The 19,636-nt window shown below is 38.0% G+C and overlaps 3 protein-coding genes across 8 annotated transcripts; all 3 read right to left on the minus strand.

Annotated features, from left to right (window-relative positions):
- Window positions 1-892: 892 nt before the first annotated feature.
- LOC103951650 (50S ribosomal protein L3, chloroplastic) lies at window positions 893-2,824 on the minus strand. The gene has a single exon (XM_009363080.3). The coding sequence runs from the start codon at window positions 1,801-1,803 to the stop codon at window positions 988-990; it is 816 nt and encodes a 271-aa protein (XP_009361355.2). The 5' UTR covers window positions 1,804-2,824; the 3' UTR covers window positions 893-987.
- A 143-nt stretch (window positions 2,825-2,967) lies between these two features.
- On the minus strand, window positions 2,968-9,519 carry LOC103951651 (ribosomal protein S2, mitochondrial). 5 transcript variants are annotated; one of them, XR_007258939.1, is made up of 22 exons: window positions 8,793-9,514; window positions 8,620-8,708; window positions 8,434-8,524; window positions 8,179-8,239; window positions 7,991-8,068; window positions 7,859-7,909; window positions 7,678-7,733; window positions 7,239-7,311; window positions 7,010-7,067; window positions 6,839-6,885; window positions 6,690-6,752; window positions 5,088-5,120; window positions 4,860-4,897; window positions 4,702-4,777; window positions 4,579-4,635; window positions 4,403-4,486; window positions 4,191-4,289; window positions 3,999-4,103; window positions 3,527-3,598; window positions 3,373-3,436; window positions 3,162-3,264; window positions 2,968-3,079 (listed from the first exon to the last, which is right to left on the minus strand). XR_007258939.1 is itself a non-coding variant. In XM_009363082.3 (21 exons), the coding sequence occupies exons 1-20, from the start codon at window positions 9,419-9,421 to the stop codon at window positions 3,410-3,412; spliced, it is 1,887 nt and encodes a 628-aa protein (XP_009361357.2). In that variant the 5' UTR covers window positions 9,422-9,514; the 3' UTR covers window positions 2,968-3,264; window positions 3,373-3,409. The 5 variants fall into 5 exon arrangements, 4 of the variants coding, with proteins under 4 accessions (XP_009361357.2, XP_048441985.1, XP_048441986.1 ...); XM_009363082.3 differs by having other exon boundaries at window positions 2,968-3,264; XM_048586028.1 differs by lacking the exons at window positions 6,839-6,885; window positions 7,010-7,067 and having other exon boundaries at window positions 2,968-3,436; window positions 8,793-9,513.
- A 2,288-nt stretch (window positions 9,520-11,807) lies between these two features.
- Window positions 11,808-16,537, minus strand: LOC103951653 (MLO-like protein 1). Of its 2 annotated transcripts, XM_048586401.1 has the most exons (12): window positions 15,851-16,512; window positions 14,967-15,083; window positions 14,795-14,855; window positions 14,446-14,537; window positions 14,037-14,111; window positions 13,844-13,932; window positions 13,645-13,694; window positions 13,471-13,511; window positions 13,024-13,233; window positions 12,857-12,924; window positions 12,680-12,740; window positions 11,808-12,236 (listed from the first exon to the last, which is right to left on the minus strand). In XM_048586401.1, the coding sequence occupies exons 1-12, from the start codon at window positions 16,274-16,276 to the stop codon at window positions 12,057-12,059; spliced, it is 1,470 nt and encodes a 489-aa protein (XP_048442358.1). In that variant the 5' UTR covers window positions 16,277-16,512; the 3' UTR covers window positions 11,808-12,056. The 2 variants fall into 2 exon arrangements, with proteins under 2 accessions (XP_048442358.1, XP_048442359.1); XM_048586402.1 differs by lacking the exon at window positions 12,680-12,740 and having other exon boundaries at window positions 15,851-16,537.
- Between the last annotated feature and the right edge of the window lie 3,099 nt (window positions 16,538-19,636).

Consider the following 19,636-nt stretch of genomic DNA (forward strand, 5'->3'; position numbering starts at 1 on the left):
TCTTTCAATTTCGTAGTGTTTTCTGTTTCATCCCATTGTTGTTCGGAGCCCTGACCGCTTCGATGACTTTCTGCAGAAATGGCAATTGAGATACGACTTGCGGGATTTGAACTTTAGGGGGTTAGGGTTTGCGAATTTTCCAAATCACGGATTTGTGTCAATTGGGTTTTCGATCGATTACACAAACAGCATACTTAACAGAGTCTAAACGTAATGACCAAATTCATGTGCAACATCAAATTTAAGGGATGACATTAATTGATTTTCAAATAGCGATAACATTGTCATTTTGTTATATCATTTTGTCGAGTAATATAACATTCTGAATTTGCTATAAGCTCTGAACAACCATGTCAAAATGCATGATCCTACGCAGCCAAATCACTTGAGACATACAATACAGAAATACAGACAACGCCTCTTTTGGTTGATTTCCTGGTTTTTCGAAGACGACTCAATTTATCCTTGTGCCAAAATTGTTGCTTTCTATCACAAATTCCGCAAACATTTTTTCCATTGAAATCGAAGATAGTTTCACAAAAGATTATATTAACATTTCGACCATCTAGCATTCAAGTGAATGTGTGTTTAAAAAGGTTTCGATAAGATCGATATTTCCAAGAAAATATCCAAAAAAATTAGAGAAAGATATAAAAATGAGGGATGAAGTCTAAGCTTCACCTTATATCGAAGAAACTGTTAAGATTAGAATAAAATCGACAAATTTTGCCGATATTTCTAACACATCTATTAAATATCATAGAAACTCTTGTATTTCACCCAACCTAATGTTTAAAAATCCCTAAAATTTCATTTTAAAATTTCTATTATTTCCGCCATAACAATTAATATCGATATTGAGATTCGATATATCTTTCCATATTTCCACAAATTCACAAAACATTACTTAACATTCATTCATGCGAGTCAATGCCGATACAAAAATTCACAGAAAAAAAACAACATAAACAAAAAAAAGGAACCAAACTAGCTCTTGGGAATGTTCTTGCCCACAATTTTAGCAGGAGCAATGCGGAGAAGGTTTCCAGGCTTACCAGGCAGGGCGCCTTTGATCATCACAACATTGAGCTCCTTATCGATCTTCACAATCTTCAGCTTCCTGATCTTGGTCTTGGTCCCTCCCATTCTCCCCGGCATCTTCTTCCCCTTGTACACCCTTCCAGGCGTTGTTCCGGCACCGATTGAACCCAGAGCTCTGTGGCTTTTGGATCCGTGGGTCATCAGCCCCCGCTTGAAATTGTGCCGCTTGATTCCTCCCTGAAACCCCTTTCCGATTGTGGTTCCAGAGACGTCGACGATGTCACCCTCTTTGAAAAGCTCGTCGAAGGAGAGCTTCTGGTTCGGCTCGAATCCTTCGACGTCTTGCAGCCGGAACTCCTGGAGGTGGCGGAGGGGGATCGAGCCGGCTTTCTGGAGGTGACCCATTTCGGGCTTCGTCAGCTTCCGGTCACGGACCCGACGGTAACCGATTTGGACGGCGTCGTAGCCGTCGGTGGCCTGGGTTTTTACCTGGGTGACGATGTTGCCCTCCTTGAAACCCACGACGGTAACCGGGACGACTTTGCCGGTCGGCTCGAAGAAGCTCATCATGCCGAGCTTCGTGGCCATGACTCCGATGCCGGCCTCCATGCTCATGGTGACTCCCGTCGGTCGCTTTTTGTGGGATTTTGCGACCGCGATTTGGAGTGGCGGGGTGAGGAATGCGGAGGATTTGGAGGAGAAAAGGACATTGGGGAGGAGAGCGGAGGAAGAAGAAGGTGAAGAAATGGAAAGGATTGACATGGCTGTCTGGTTTTTGGGTTGAGAGAGAGGAAGAGGACTGCAGGGCGGGTGGCCTTGTTTCTTATCTACTATACTGTACTGATATGTGGGACCACCCAAACTACAGTAGGGCTGAAAAATAAAAATTGAGTAGAAGGGGATAGAAAGGATCCTCTCCTTCCTCCTAATTCATCCAATTAAGAAATCCGTGCTATTGAAATTTGATTAAACGACTACAAATAAAGACCCACTTTAAAAGTTATAATAACTTCAATCGTTGAATGAAATTTCAACGACACAAATTTCTTGATTTAGTAGATTAAGATGAAAAAAGGGGATGGGTTTAAATCACTTTTACTTTTACCTCAAATCATATTTTGTTATATATGGAGAGGAAAATAACATAAAACGGATTTATTGCCATGTGATGAGTTCAATACAATGTTATATAGAGAAAAACTCACGTATGACATTATAACTTGACCTAGATGTCACGATGACCATGAATCATTTCCTGAATGTTGACACTTGCATAGCTCACTCTATAACTTTTGCCAACCATCCAAACCGTTTATAATTTAATTCAAAATGAATAACCATTACAAAAAATTAAACAAATTCAAAATCATTTAAACATCCAATTGTAACGAAAGATACAGGCGAAAACTAGGATTTAAGCCCATGTGGTGAAATCTGTTAGGATTTAAGCCCAAAGTTAAAAATTTCATCAACTCTCCATTAATTAACACGTGAACCACATATTAGGCTAAAATGAAACTCTCTATTAATTGTAAACATATAAGGCTAATTTTATTTTTTTAATCTCACATATGAGCTTTTATGTGCTAAAAATTAACAGAGTTAACAAAAAATTTCAATTTTGGATTTAAATCTTAACAGATTTCACCACATAAGCTTAAATCCTAGTATTTTTACCACATAGATTATCGTCCAACTACCCTATTACCTAATAATCCAATTAAGCCTAACTATTTTCTTGATGCATTCATTGGGTCTAATCAGATAGGGTACACAGAAAAGATTCTTTTGTTAATTTGGGTCACCACGCAAAATGTTGGTGGATTCTACACAGTGAAAAGGGTAAAAAGGAAAACTGTGTCACCCATGTCATATCATACGGTCAGAAACAAAGAACAGCGTGACGATCATACTAAAAAATTCTCCTAAAACTGAAAGGTAACTAGCATTTACCTTCATTGAAGAAACTTCAAACGAGAACCACTTGATATACCAATTCCGTTACAGAGATTTAAGCTCCTTACGCCGCACTTTAGAACTAAAATCAGATTACAGCTGAAAAAATCAGTCAGTAAACAAACCGAATGGAACTATTCTACAACCTTTTGCTGTGATACTACCTCTTCCAATAAACAATTTAACACGAAGCTTATTTGGTCACGCAGACCTCTCTAATTCTCGGCCAAAATAAATACTGCGCCGGTGAAGAGCTCCTCCGTATCTCTGTTTCTCAAAACAAATAATGGAATATTTAACGGAATTTGTAGCAGTGTCAAAGCATGCTGCTAGCTACAAGGACTCCAGAGGTAGATGTTCGGCAGGTCAACTCACATTTTCACTAACATTTTCTGAGCAACGCATCTCCTTGTCAAATGTCTGAAGGGTCATTGATGTCCTGGGCAGTGTAACAGAATACGTTAGCAGATAAAAGTGGAAGATCATAGAGGATCGATAAACAAAGAATAGATAAATAAAAGTGACTTACCTTATTCTCTATTACCAGTCCGTCAGGAATTTCCAATTTCACTCCGGGTTTTGCAATAATAGTTACTTTCCCCTTGAGAAGTAAATCAACCATAAGAAAAGAAATGAGTTATTGCTGGTGTTGAATCGACAAATAAACAGCGAGAAACAGTGGAAAGATTGATGGCAATATGCTCTTCAAGAAAATTAATTTTATATGAAAGGATAAATGAATGAATGAACTTGAATGAATATGAGTCCAATGCATGGTACATGTGTTCTGCTCTGATATCAATGCCCGAGTCATGCGTATAATCATAGATACTGCCAGAACTAGCAATTTGTTTTCCAGTAAGATTCTGAGGTCTTTTACCACCGATATCACAAAGTAAATAAAATAAACTCCATAAAGCTAAAAGGTTACAATTCAGAATATGCTTGGGCACAAAGTTCGTACAAATTTGAAACAAATTCCGGCAGAACATTAACAATACCTTGAGAGTTATACCAGCTCCAAACCACACATCACCAGTCACCTTCAAGCTATCCAGGTCAATAATATCGGGTATGGACTTAAATCGACTTAGGAGGTCACTGACCTGAAGGAGATAAAATAAATAAAGCTATTAAAGACAAATAGCAACAGATAAAGGAATGGAAATTGCCATGATGAAACAGATCTTTACCTTTTCAAATTGTGGTCCTAATTCAATAAGAGGATCTTTGGGATTAGTTCTAGCTATATTCCGAACTAGAACTCCTTCATCGCAGATGTAGATATCTGACTGTAGAAGTACATAAATGAGATATAACAAAAACTAAAAATTTAAAGCTCTACAGAGAGTAATATTTCACTTGTTAATATTGAACGTATGGGTTAGAGCAGTGCTAACATCACCTTTAAAAGAAGTAGGTCTGATGTTTTATTGATTGAAAGAGATCGAGAATGGGGGACATTGATACCAATAGCACGATCAAAGAACTGGTACAGACATAAAAGTTACATTACATAAAAACATTGAAACAATAACCATTGAAAGAAATGACAAGTAATGATCATCGGACGAAAAATACCCGTATTGCTGAACCAGCTGCTGTTTCTTGCAAAGGAATTTCATCACTATCCGTTCCCTGTTAAAAGGGAACAGTATTTTTAGTAATTACTAGGGAAGTTCTACAGATTATGGGGTATGGTACCTTCGAAACAGGGATATCTTCTATCTTTAGTGCATCTGTATCCAAAAGCCTTTTAACGGCTTTCAAATTGACCCACCTGTACAAAATAGCACAAATGTGAAATTAAACATATTATTCAGTTGCAGAAGCAATGTAAAAGACTTGCTATTTCAACTTACAAGCTGCCAGTATCAACAAGTTTGAATTTGTCCATTGACTTGGATGCATCAACAAGCACATAACACAAAAGAGTCATTTAATAGAAATGATACTAAAATCAAGTTAATCATTAAAACACAACAAGTATAATCAGCACAAAATAGAATTTCAAACCGAGAAAGTGAGATATAAAACAAAACATAACCAAAAGAGAAGACCAAAAAGAAAAGGAATAAGTCACAACTTACATGTTTGACAAAATTCTGAGCTATTTCCGCAAGCTGCATTATATTATGGGAAGAAATATTAATTACCTATTATTTAACATATTAAGAAAAAAATAAAATGGGGAGGGATCCATGACACCACATTTTAGACACAAGTTTAGACAAAACTATTATGCCATTGGATTAGCCCATTATGAACGGATGAGATTGAATTTGATATGCCAAGTTTAATTGATATTTTTTAAATAAATAAACTTTGAAATAATAAATCTGAAACATTTTATTTTATTTTATTTTTCTCTCGTTCCTTGAAAATCGAAGAGATCAAATTTAACCCTCCTCCTCCTCTTCACGCAGAAACCCTAAGCTATTGGTTTCTGTTGGTCTCCTTCTCCCAGATTTGGGCTACCATTCTAAATTGTAATGGAAGTGTGTCTGATTGTTGTTGACATTGACCATATGAGTTACTTATACAATTGACTGAGTTCAATCATAGACTGTTCAAAAACTAATCCATATACTGATGATGACGAAATTGAAGGCTGAAAACTTGTGTCTGAAATGTGGTGTCATGGATCCTTCCCCCAAATAAAATCTACCCATCAATGGTTAACAAAAACAAAGCCAAGTTAACCAAAACAAGTTTACTTCAGCAAAACAGAGCATTTTGGATTAGGAACAAAACTAGATTTAAAAGTTCACTTCTAGAAATTATATAGTAAATTATTCTCTCGGTGAACATGGGTATAAAAACACCCCAGAAAACAACAATCAATTTCTCTCAGCAATAAAACGAGCCTAACAGATCCTCCATAACACAGCAGATCAACCCAATTAGGACTCAGGAGGGTTCTCAAAATAACAATAGCCCAAATCCATGTTGCAGCTCCAATTAGCAAGGTTGATGCTATCCAAATTTATTGTCTCGCAAAAGAGCGTATAGTATTTTAGGATTATGAACATATTTGGATTTTGAGTCATTGACAAATGACAACTCATCTTACCTGAAGTTAGTTTGGGTTAGATAATTATGTTCATCACCAATATGTTGTTGTTAAAACCATCAGTAGCCAGTTGTATGCGAATTTACACCACAAGCATATCCAAATGTATAGCTCGGTTCTTTTGGTCAAAAATAACACTTCAAAATCATTTCCTATCCAGAGCAAAGGAAGAAAAAGGTATATCCTCCAACCTAACTCCCTACACACTGGATGGATCATAGCACAAATGGATGGAAGGTTTCCGCCATGAAAATAACTTTTCAGTAGTTTAATCTAGAACTCCAGGTTATGGTCAATTACGGCACAACGTGCAGCTTTATGAACAGGTTTCCAAATCTATCTAAGCAGTTTCTTCCTTTTCAAGGCTTCCCCTAAACTTGAATCTGACTCCTACAACCAACTTAAAATGAAAATAGGACCTATACAAGATGTGGAGTCATTAAAGAATTTCAAGTTTAACCTATCACTCAAAAGTTCAAATATTTATAAATTGCATCACAAGATTATAAGAAGTGAAAAACTAACCACCCTTGAAAATACTACCATTGAGCAGTCCAATCACAATTTTACTGGATTGAAGATAAGAGGAAAGTCATATAGAACCATTTAAACAACTTACCTCAAACTTCTGTAGGCGTGAACCAATGTTGTTAAAATCTGAATCATAAAAGGTAGGTGTGACCTGTTGGAAGGGTAAAATCGGAATTACAATATTTACCACAGAAAATGGAAAAATAAACCAAAGAAAAAGGAAGGGTTAATTGTTACCTCCATACAATATTCAATTTTGTTTTCAATCAAATGGTTTAAAATTTCTACACATCCACTTAAGGGACACAAGGATCTAAGATTGGGCCCAAAAAAGAACAAAAGCACAAAATAAATGAAAGTATCAAAGAGGACTACACTAATAAAAGAAAAAAACGACGACAAGGATACTTGGGTCAATTGTAGCAGCCACATTGGCTGAGTTAACCAGAAGGATATACTCCTTACCCTGAAAAGGAAAGCTGAAGAAGTTTAGTCAAGTTTACCTTTAGATACCACCTCTCGCCGGGTACTTCTTTATGGATTGATTCCAATTGATGTTTCTCAGAAGTTCAGATGAAAATGTAAATAAAAAAAAAAAACATGGAGAGTATCACCACTGCTGCATTACTATACAAACCTGTGATAGTAGGACATCAAGAGTTCCACTTTTCACAAGGGAAAGGAACAATGCTCCATGACCAGAAGGATATCTTCACATATACACAAAAGTAGTATAACTGATATAAATATATTAACTGTCAAAAGAAATCAATTGGTGATTATATGGGCATGAGATATGCATTGGATGGTATACTTAGATATTACAGTTGTCTATATGGATAGATCCCTAGACAGTGCACATAATCAAGATGAAAAGAGAAGTAGACGAACAAAAAAATTCCCATCCTCGCACAGGACAAGACATAGCAAATTACTAGGAGCCAATAACACTTAATCTATTCTGAAAATGTAAATCTATTCTGAAAATGTGTTGTCTGCCATCAAAATCGAAAGATTTTGTATATATTAGTTAAAAAAATTAATAATGTCGAAAAGGCATAAGAAAGATGACATACAGTTCATCTTCACCACCCTGTTCTACTCCATGTGACTTGAGCTGTGGTTGTTGGGTCTGTATAAATTCGAAGATATACATTCACAAGTAATTCCCAATCCAAGCTTCCAATAACCCAAAAAGGGAAAGAAAAAAAGAACATAAACTACTATTAAAAAATAATACAAGTTGGAGCTAAAAACCTGCTTAAGAGAATGAATATCGATGTTTGAATTGGAATATTTCTCCACGACCTATATTACACAAGCTGATATGAGCAAAAAACCATAGGATCCAAAAGTATGAACATACAGGGAAATGCAAAGGAAATTCACCTTGACAGTATCTTCGTGTGTCGTTGGTGTGTTCATCAGGAGCAAAGGAACACTGCATCTGTACTTAGAACGGAGAGACTGAAAGAAATTGGAGCGGTGATGTTATGGTATCTGAAGTGCAGATCACAGAATATATTATGCAATTTTGAAAGCAACACAAATACGGATAGAAAGTGGTTCAAACCGACCTCAATTTGCTTAACAATTAAGCCTAAAGATGTCAACCCATCACGGATTTCAATAGCGGACCTGCATTAAAAATAAATTTAAAATAAATATAATTACAGTAAATTTGCTACAAAACCAACCAGAACAAAAATTAGAAAAACCAACCAGGACAAAAATTAGAAAAATACAGGCACAAACCAAGTACACTAAGTTAGCCCAAGAATCCAATAAGTGAGAAAAGAAAAATGTCCAAGTAATTGAGTATGAGCGCATACTTGGGGCCATGGAATCCCAAGCTTGTGCCCGAAGCTCCATTGAACTTGAGCACTACAAGCTTGTCTAAGAGCTCCTCAGTTTCTTCAACACCTGCACTCTCACACGCGCACGAAAAGAAATTCCTCTAACAATTGATTACTTTTGGTGAAATTGATTAAAGAAAACGAAATGTATATCCATGTTACCAGGAGAAATAGGTAACAAGTTGTAAGGAAGCACAAGCAACTCAGCCTTGTTGGTACTCTTACTCTCCTCTGTACTCTCCACTTGCTCCCTTCAACATAAAACACACAATCAAATTTCACCACAAAGTTTCAGTAGAGAGCAACTCAATAAACACAAACAACGCGAGACGCACCTCGTTTCCTCCTCTACTGCAACGGCACCATTCCTCTTCTGCTGAAGCAGAAAAGTCTTGGTAATCAAATTGCACACCAAGTACACGAACTGAACCGACTCGTTGGCCGGAATTGGATACGTGATCTTCTTATAGTACTCCAATGGCATTGCCGAATCAACAAGCGAAACAATTGGAATCTGCAACCTATCGGCCTCCAGAATCACCGAAGATTTACGATCCGTGTCAAAAACCACAAGGCAATCGGGCGGCTGGGTGGGGCCGAAGCATATCTTCTTATGGCGGGACCGGAATTTCTTGGGACTGTGGCTGTTGGTGAGGAAGCCGCCGGTGCGCCAGAGCATGTTCATGGAGGGGCTGTAGCACCCAATCTTCTTGGTCATCTGCTCGATGATTTCGTCCCAGAGGGAGTTGGTGTTGACGAACATGAAGCGGGCCTTCTGCTGGGCGAGGGCAGCAATGAACGCGGCGGCGCTGCGGAGGCAGATGAGGGTGCGGTCCGAGTCGATGATGGCCATGCCATTGCGGGTTCCGTAGGTGAACTGCTTGAAGTGGTGGGCGGCGACACGGCGGCCCAAATGGGCATTGGTGCTGAGAAGCTTCTGTATGACAATGGAGTGGAGAGTCATAGCGTTTGTTAGGGTTTACCTGGGTTTTTCCGGCGGAAAAATGGTGAAACAAAAGCATTGAAAATTTGGAAGGGGGGAGAATTGGATCGGGTTGATCGGGTGACTCGTGATCCATCGGCCGTGGGGTTTATTTTTCGATATTTGCCTCCAAATTCTTTGTTAATTTTCCACTTTAGTCCTTGTCAGTATCTAGTTAGTCTGTATTTTTACATCCAATGTCGGATGGTTATCCTATTAAATATGTGTAAGTATTGTAGTCAATTCCTTAACTTTATTTTTGGATAAAGAAATTTAAAATTACTAAGGATTTTAAAATGACTAGATTTTATTTTTTAGAATTTGTGAATTTTCTTATTTGGTTAACTTAAAAGAACAATAAAATTAAATACAAAATTTGTTATTTTTAAACTTTCAATCATAGAAATTGGGAAATGACATCTATTTACATGAAATTTAAACTTAGAAATTAGAGGTTCTGAATTCCAAGTTTTTTTTCCTCGCAAAAATTCTAAATTTCTATGTTTATGAATCCAAACAAAGGAATTGGTGCATGTCAACCTATAAATTCTAACTTTTATCCAAATTCCAAGTTTATTTCACACGTCCAAACATAGCATAAATGAAGTCAACAATTATCATTACTATTTTTATAATCCAGCTTAGGTTACTCCAAGAGATTTTTGGGAAGTTGGTGGCAAAGACGATCAAGGTTGTAGCGGTTAATCAAGAGTCTTTTGATTAGATTGCTACCACATGATCTTTCTCTTGTTAGATGTACCTAATATGGAGATTTGAGACTTGGAATGAGGAAAGGTCTGTCCCGCTCCTCCTGAGTCATGGACTCACCATGCTTCAAAAGCTTTGGGATCATCACCTAAGTAGAGCGGCCGTTCTTATCAGCTCACGTGTATCGAAATACTCCCACATATGCAGTAGCGGGGAAAATGTGGGGTCATTGGGATCACAAGAACTCCAATAACACCAATTGTCTCTCTTTAGTTATCATGCTTGACCCTAAAGAAATCTAGAAAAGAGAAGGATATTGAAGGCCACGTTCTTTTAGTATGCTTTTGTAGATAGTTAAGGGTAATGCACTACATATTAAAGATTTGTATCAAGAGTCCAATATGCATAGGAGGTGCGTATTTTTCTTAGAGAATGGTGGAATGAGCATTAACAACATTTTCTCAGAATATGCATTGGCCTCGGTTTACATAAGAAGTTGAATTTGATATGATACATCTCTATGGGTACCTTGATTGATAATATTATTATTATGCCTCCATTAGGATAAAATTCTGACTCCGTCACTGCACATCTAAATTGTAGAAGTTTGCCTTTGAAATGTTGGCAGAGGGGAAAACTGGCCATGAGTTGGCATGTCCTAATTCGTAAAATCCTCTAAGCATGGAACACGTATCTTCATTGGATCCAACAAGTGTAAACATAATGGTTGTTGGATCCAATCTATGCCCAACAATGCATTACAAGTGGATGTGTTTTCCCCAATAAAGAAAGCCACCATAAGTTTCTTTGATCCCAAGTCAACCCCTAAAGGCATAACACCATAGCTTTTGGTGATGCCCCCAGAAAAATTTGATGCTGTTAACTATATAGAGATTAAATCAGCATGTAATAGGCTCAATTTTCTTAACACTTTGAGAGGCAAAACGTTCACAGATGCCTCTCCATCAACCATACTCTTCCAAATGGCACTCCTCCTAGATGAGCAGCCATATGAATTGGTCTCATATGGGCTGCCACTCTCAGATTTGAGCTAAGAACAATTGATACAACTTTTATCGGATTGGATATTAGACCATCAGATTTGGTTAAAGATGCTTCCTTGTAAAGAGTTACAATCAAAGAGAATAACTGTCTTAAGGCTGGTAAATCGATACTACGCAAAAGAGATGGTAACAGAGCAAATTCTAATTGATCTTAGAGTTTAAAGGAAGGTTCCTAAAGTTCTAAGGTCTTGGCTGTAAGTGGTATTTTGCCTAAACCCGTAATCATCTTCCCTCCAGAAACACTAACGTGCGTTGCATTTAATGTTCATTGCAATCGAGAGGGAAGGCTGAGATTTTGGTATCTTTGACTAGTCAAAAACAATATAGGCCTACATTGTTCATTAGAGTAAATTAAAAGTCCAAATTTTATTTCCTTGTAAATCATCTTATTAGGTCAAAATCAATGCTAGAGATATTAGATTATTACTTAAGCGTTGATTAACGTGTTTATTTTTTTTAGTGACACATCATTTAGTTTGCAAATTTAACCTATAAATATAGTCTCCGCAGAATTACTCTTATTTTTAGTGTAGACAACAACCACTCTTGACAAAAACACCATTGGTGTGCTAGAAAATGCACATACACTGACTATATCAGGGCCAAAAGGAATTATGTATGGAAAATTAGGAAAAACTGGATACATATTTCATAATACCTTGATTCCTGAATATAATTTCTACATTCCGAATCGGAATTATTTCATAAAAACTCATAGTAAATGATATGATTTGACATTTGAGTAATTCAGGCCCCCCTATGCAGAATAATAATCTTGAGGGTGGTGAGAACTACGGCTATATTTGACTCTACAAAAAGATATATATCATGTGAAGAAGAGATGTTCAGCCCTTGGTCGTCGTCTTTTGGTTAACTTTGCCTAGCTGAACTCCCACGGAGGAACCAGAGGTGGATCCAGATCCGTCGACGCTGCTCGCCTTCCTTTTCTTTGCCTTCTGAGCCCAACCAATAAGTCCCGAGCGTATACCCTCGTCGAATATTGCTTTCTTGAATTTGGTTCCCATCTACATTGCATTGCAGAAACAGAAAAGAATGGAGAACTTGAAAGAACGTGGAACTTTGACAACCACCCCGAAAAAAATTAGACAAAATTTAGTCATCGTAACGAAAACTAGCCATTTTTAGAAAGCTTTACGTTAGCCAAAGTTGATGACTATGGAAAATAGCATCAAAACTTGACTAAACTCACTATTTTGTTATCTGTTAATGACTCTTTCCAAATTTGATGATTGTGGACAAATGACACTCCTTTTTAACTTGAAGCCCCTTCTAGTATCGACTCTTCTAATCGTACTCAAACTGCCTTCGAGTCTTCCTCGAAGGGGCTTACATGTAAGCTTTGAGTAAGGGGAGTTTTTTGTCCATCAGCATCAATGTTTTACTAAATTTGCCAAACCCCCACTCACTGGAAAAGGGAAGGCAAGTTGTAGTTTTAAACTCGACGCACCTGCGTGACAATGGCATAAAGTGGTAGAGTACTGTAACTGCAGAGCACCTGAATGAACACCCTAATGAAACAGAAAATTAAAAGGAGAGGGATTAGCAGCAAGAAATGTTAAATTGAATTTTCTTCGAGTGGTTTTCGAACGAAGAATGAAAAAGGGAAAGGTCTTTGAAGGTTTACCCAATAACAAGCCTGGGGACAATGTATCTTACTTTTCCCATTATGCAAGATGTAAAACCATATTGAACCTGCAAAAGAATATAAGCAGATCAAAGATGAAGTCAGTCTCACTTAACAATTTAACTGTAATCGCACGGTATGAAGTGGATCGAAGAATCTGTATTTACCCATATCCAGAAAAAGAATGCCATTTCGAAAGCATTTTGGAAGAGGATCAGATGAATCAAGAAGAGAACAAATTTGGGCTTGCCAAACCAAAAGTGCTTGTCTGATGGTTGAACTATTAGTTCTCCTTCTACGGCGATATGCTTCTCAGCAACCTCATGAGCCAACTGGGTGATTACGTGCTGCAGCTTAGTTCCGACAGCAAGCAAAAGCTGGAGAAAGAGGATACAAACGATTGATTACATTGCAAGGAACTGAAATCAGATGAATGATGAAGGAGAACAATCAGTGTTCTATATTATGCACAACTCAAACGACGCAGTGACTGAAATGTAATGGAAGGAGTTAGATTAAATGCTTGAATTTGCAAGCACAGCAGATTAAATGAAAGTAATGCACATGAGAAATGATTGACAAAACCCGATCAAGGTTATGCGAAGACCACTTACAAAGAAAGGAATAAATGCAATCCAGAAGTATGCATGCCATCCTGCACGCGAAAAAGAAAAGAATGTCACTATTTATGGCGATAGTGTTCTTCTTAAAGGCGGGCAATGCAATCTATGCCACAAGTGCATGAAAATGTCAAAGGGAGGTGGTTTCGTTTGAGACAAGAATCATACCATCGACATTCATAAGCATGAAGATGACCACAAATATCCAAAGATACCAACTGCAGCCAACGAAAACCATATGGTGAATCAAAACAAATCAAAACCATTTTACAGGGCAGATTGGTCAGAGGCATTAAACGTCTCAAAAATTACCCATTGAATTCACAAGGAACAACAATATGGCAAAATTATATCAGATAAAACTTGCCTGATACCGACGACTCTTTTAAAATCATCTTCAAGGGTGCGTACCATGTACGTGTAGAAATCAAACTTGGGGTTTCCCCTGCAATGGGTCTGCAGCGAGAAATAATGAACACAAAAAATATAACTCAGGTTAGGAGCCAAGTAAGGCAATAAACACACTGAGAACTCATCAACCTTTTGTAAAGGTACCTTACCGAGATGAAACCAAGTCGCAAAGTCAAGTAGTCTGATCTGCACACTGATCCATAAAACTGGTTGAGGAAAGAATGCTGGACGCGTGCAGAATAACAAACCAAAAACGGCGTTAGCATTATAGTATTTCCACTTGGAAAAACAATAAAACTGTACTGATTTCAAGTGAATCTGAGGTCTAACTTCTTAGATTCCTTAACAGTTCCTATCCCAAGATTGTGCAAGACTCACCAAAATCGTTCATGGCCTCTTTGAAAAACAATAACAAGCATCAATTCTTTCCTTTACTTAAAAGTAACGGAAATGCACTAAACTCAACTATTATTTTATCATCTGTGAGTTCTAGCCTTAGTTAAAAACTTAAAATTATATATGTGGATAGATTGCATTATAAATGGAAAAGTATCTTACCAGCCATCCCTTCACACGATAATTTTTGCCGATACCCCAAAAGTGATCCTTGACAAAGTCATGCTCCTGAACATGGGTGATCTTTGTTTGAGCTGCACCAACACAAATCTCGAATTGGGGAAATATACAAGCAACAAGCAACAACAAGATCAATGGTGTGAAGCCTATCCAAATGAGAATGTAGTTCAGCAAGCCAGTCGACAGCTCATCTGAAGACTCGCAGTGCGTTCTCTAATGGACTTAAACCCCTGCTAGTTGTGTTGTTGAACGCATAAACATGCAATTGGGACATCACATGAATCTCATATTCAATAACACATATCAAAGAAAACACAGCAAGAATTCATACCTTCATCTACTTCACTAATCTCTTTTGCATTTGCCTCCTCCCATTGTTTCCATTGACGTATCTGAATCATGGCCAAAAAAACCAAGGATGCTATGAACGTACTGCATTTAAAACACCAACAATAAACGTCAAGTAAAAGGTTTATCAAAATAATCGGTGTTCTTAAGCTCACCTTTAAACCTCCGAAGACAATTGTGAGAGCACAGAAGGTCACATGGACAATGGCTAGGACAAAGATAAAGATGTGCAGGTGATGGAATGCCTCAACAGATAGCAATGGTACCTTATTCTGTGGGAGAAACAAAATGAAAATAGTCAGAGCACATAATTTTTATGGTACCTTATTCCGGAAAATGAATTTCAAAAATTATGTCTATCAATTTGCATTTTAGCTGTTTCTCCTTATGGTATGTCTATCTATCTACCTATTTATGGTCTTATCCCCCTGGAAAATTAGCATAGACAGCATGGCTTCAAGAAAAGTAGACCATTTATTTGTTAATTTGTCCTCAACTTCTCAGTTCATTAAATCATGATAAATAGGAAATGATTCACTTAATCCCAATTCACAAATGAGTTTTGGGTGCGAACTATCGAACCACTTTCATCTCAATTGAAGAGGCTTCGATTTCACACCCAAAACCCCTTCGAATTCAATCAAAGGGTTCCAATTTGGTACGCTATTGAACCAGACTACAGGTTCATTAATTAGTCTCCATTTGAGAAATATCAAAACACAAAAATAAATTAGACAAGTTACACAGAAAATTTCAAAAATTAAAGCAGACGTAGAAAAATATCCCAAGCACTGCGGCGAAAGAATTGAAATAAGAACACACTTCCTTTGACACCAGATATCAATATTCTAATCAATATCGTGTTGATATTTGCTCAAATGTTGATGAATATCAACACTTGGTAGCGTATGTAAACTGATTGATACCTGGTATAGCCATTCATCGGACACTAAAACATTGAGAGGATCATCATATATAGGAGCACAAATTAAAAAAAAAATGAATAAATAAATATGGAGTTGGGTTATGTTGAAGATACCTTTTTGCCACAGTAACCCTCTTGAGCCTTCGCCCCGGCAGCCAGCAGCCTCCTGGTAGGTCCAAAAATGCCGCCAAACACGGAGGTGGCGGAATAATGGGCAGTTTCTTCGCCGTCCAGAAGACCGTCATGGTGGAGTTTGCATGGCAGCCACTTGTCCATAATCTTAGGGCTCACGCAGATTTTGGTGATCCTGTTCTGAAAGACAGTGAGGAGGAGAGAGATAAACCCCAGCAGCATCAGCTCCTCCTTCACCTTGAGCAACGCCTCGTACAGCGGTTTCTGCTTCTTCTTTTTCAAGTACTTGCCGCCGGAGTGTAGGGCACGCTCTACTGCGAGAGATATAGCCACGATCACCGTGCACACCACCGCCACCACCCATGTTGGCGTGAACTCTAGCGTTGGACCTTCTCCACCACCAGCCATTTTTTCACCTTTTTTTATTTTTTATTTATTTTTTGGGACCTTTTCTCTTCTTCTTCTTCTTCTTTTTCTGGTTTTTCTGAGAGTATCCTCTCCTGCGTTTTTACAATCAGTGCTTGCTGTGAGTTTACGTGTAAAGACAAACATTTTTATGATAATAAATCGGCACTGTAATATTGCACCAAAAATGTGATTTTTCCTTGTCACCTCCAAAATGTACGCACAAATTAGTAAAATTACAGTGCTCAAATTGAACTAACCGCGTTGCATTCGAACGGGATCTGATTTGTGATGTTTTCTTTTTTGCTTGATAGCAAAGAAAGGAAAAAAGTTTTTATTGAATACAATATCGAATCCCATGGATTTAATCGGATTAAATGCCAGTAATTTACATGTCTCACTTAAACGACATTAAATCTTTTTACCTGTAAGTGAGAAGTCTTAACTTCAAACCTTGTGAATGACAAGATCAAAACTAATTTATTCCTCTCACCGTTTAGTGTTAATATATCCTTATTCCCCAAAAAATTGGGTCCTAATTACGACTTTGGTAGCGAAAGGCATGAAGACCAACCATTTTTCATCTAGTTTGTTCATTAAATGAGGTCCGCCTAAGTTTAAATCGAATAAATGATTGACTAACACGGTACGTGCGTAACATTATTGCTTACTTAATCCAACCACTAAATAAAAAAAAAATTCAAGACAAGGGTAATGTATACCCATGTTGTCTTGAACTTAAGTCAAAATTGTATTTGGATGTAGGCACTAGCTAGGCAGTGCTTATGTTGGTGTATTGCTTAATTGAAACTGAAAACGAGTGGAGGAAAGTCACGATTTCGTGTATTGTTTAATTGAAATCGGAAAGCAAAAATATATCAACTCTCTAAGTGACTGCTTTTCATGGCTTAACATTATCTGATTAAAGTCTAAAGCTTGCTTAGTTATAAAATTCCTAAGCTACCTAAACTGTCATGTCATCACACGTACGTGTTGTTGAAAAGAAAACAAATACACCACCAGTCTCGATCTGAATTAAAGTATAGAAAAAAGAGTTTTTCAGGAACACTTATTTGCACAAGTGACGTATATTCTTAGCACAAAAAACTGTTAATTTGGCGTCACCTAATATTTCTTAGCTTCGATCTGAATTGAAGTATAGGAGAAAGAACTCTCTCTCTCTCATTTTTTTTTTCTGGTCGAAGAAAAAGAAACTCTTATTTGTGCAAATGATGACTCGTTTGGAAATGTTTTTAAAATGACTCAAAACCTTTAGAAAATAAATTTCTGGACTCTAAAAGCACTTAAAGTGCTTCTTATAGGAAACATTTCAAGTATTTTTTCATGATTCACTTGTATTTTTTTTTTTACTAAAGATTGGTTTCGAAAGCATTTTCATACAAAGTGTTTTCAACCATTTTAAAAACAGTTTCAAACGAGCACATATATTTTGACACAAAAAAACTATTAATTTGGTGTCACATAATTGTGAACACGAAAGTTCCTTGAAACAAGAAACAAGAATAACGTGTACAAAATAATATTTTTGTGTTTAATGATTTTGGGGTTACGATCTCTTTGTAATTTGATCCTCTGATTCTATCTCCGTAAGATGTAGATTTGTTGATCCAAGGGCCGTCGAGGCTTGATCTTGGATGAACAGTTGTAAGTTTCTTCAAGGGCCTTCGTGGCTTTGATCTTGAAGGTTGATGGAAGTTTCTTCAAGGGCCTTCGGGGCTTGATCTTGAAGGTTGATGGATGAGCGGATCTTCAAGGGTTTTTGGGCTTGATCTTGAAGAACGGTTGGTTTTCTTCAAGGGCCGTCGAGGCTTGATCTTGAATGAACAGTTGGTTTTCTTCAAGGGCTTTTGGGCTTGATCTTGAAGAATAGATGTGTGGATTTGTTTGTTGATCCAAGGGGCCGTCGGGGCTTGATCTAAGGATGAACAGTTGATGAATGGATCTTCAAGGGGCGTTGGGCTTGATCTTGAAGAATGGGTGTATGGGTTTGTTGAGGTCGTTGATCCAAAGGGCCGTTGGGGCTTGATCTTAGGATGAACGGATGATGAATGATGAACGCTTTCTTCAAGGGCCGTTGGGGCTTGATCTTGAATAATGGTTGTGTGGATTTCTGCAAGGGCTTTTTGGCTTGATCTTGAAGGTTGATGGATGAGCGGATCTTCAAGGGCTTTTGGGCTTGATCTTGAAGAACGATTGGATGTGTGGATTTGTTGAGGTTGTTGATCCAAAGGGCCGTTGGGGGCTTATGCTTAGGATGAACGGATGAACACTTTCTTCAAGGGCCGTCGGGGCTTGATCTTGAAGGAGGATTTGACGAAGAATGAAGAGTGTTTTCTCCATTCTTCGGGATTCTTGGGAATTTGGGGGTTGGATGCTTGAGAGCTTTAGAGTTTCAAAGCTTCAAGGATTTTGGATGTGTGGGGAGTATTCTCTTCCATTTTGGGAGTAGAGAAATGTATTTGTGAATTGGTTGATGTTGTTGATCCAAAGGGCCGTTGGGGGCTTATGCTTAGGATGAACGGATGAACACTTTCTTCAAGGGCCGTCGGGGCTTGATCTTGAATAATGGTTGTGTGGATTTCTTCAAGGGCTTTTGGGCTTGATCTTGAAGGTTGATGGATGAGCGGATCTTCAAGGGCCGTTGGGGCTTAATCTTGAAGAACGATTGGATGTATGAGTTTGTTGATGTTGTTGATCCAAAGGGCCGTTGAGGCTTGATCTTAGGATGAACGGATGATGAATGATGAACACTTTCTTCAAGGGGCCGTCGGGGCTTGATCTTGAAGATTGATGGATAAGCGGATCTTCAAGGGCTTTTGGGCTTAATCTTGAAGAACGATTGGATGTATGAGTTTGTTGATGTTGTTGATCCAAAGGGCCGTTGGGGCTTAATCTTAGGATGAACGGATGATGAACACTTTCTTCAAGGGCCGTCGGGGCTTGATCTTGAATAATGGTTGATGGATGAGCGGATCTTCAAGGGCTTTTGGGCTTGATCTTGAAGAACGGTTGGTTTTCTTCAAGGGCCGTCGATGCTTGATCTTGAATGAACAGTTGGTTTCCTTCAAGGGCTTTTTGGCTTGATCTTGAAGGTTGATGGATGAGCGGATCTTCAAGGGCTTTTGGGCTTGATCTTGAAGAATGGTTGGTTTTCTTCAAGGGCCGTCGACGCTTGATCTTGAATGAACAGTTGGTTTTCTTCAAGGGCTTTTGGGCTTGATCTTGAAGAATAGATGTGTGGATTTGTTTGTTGATCCAAGGGTCGTCGGGGCTTGATCTAAGGATGAACGGATGATGAACAATGAACACTTTCTTCAAGGGCCGTCGGGGATCTTGAGGTGG

This window comes from the organism of the source record quoted next, unplaced genomic scaffold (genome assembly GCF_019419815.1).
Source record: "Pyrus x bretschneideri cultivar Hongxiangsu unplaced genomic scaffold, Pyrus_bretschneideri_v1 Contig24, whole genome shotgun sequence".
Classification (NCBI taxonomy): Eukaryota; Viridiplantae; Streptophyta; class Magnoliopsida; order Rosales; family Rosaceae; genus Pyrus; species Pyrus x bretschneideri.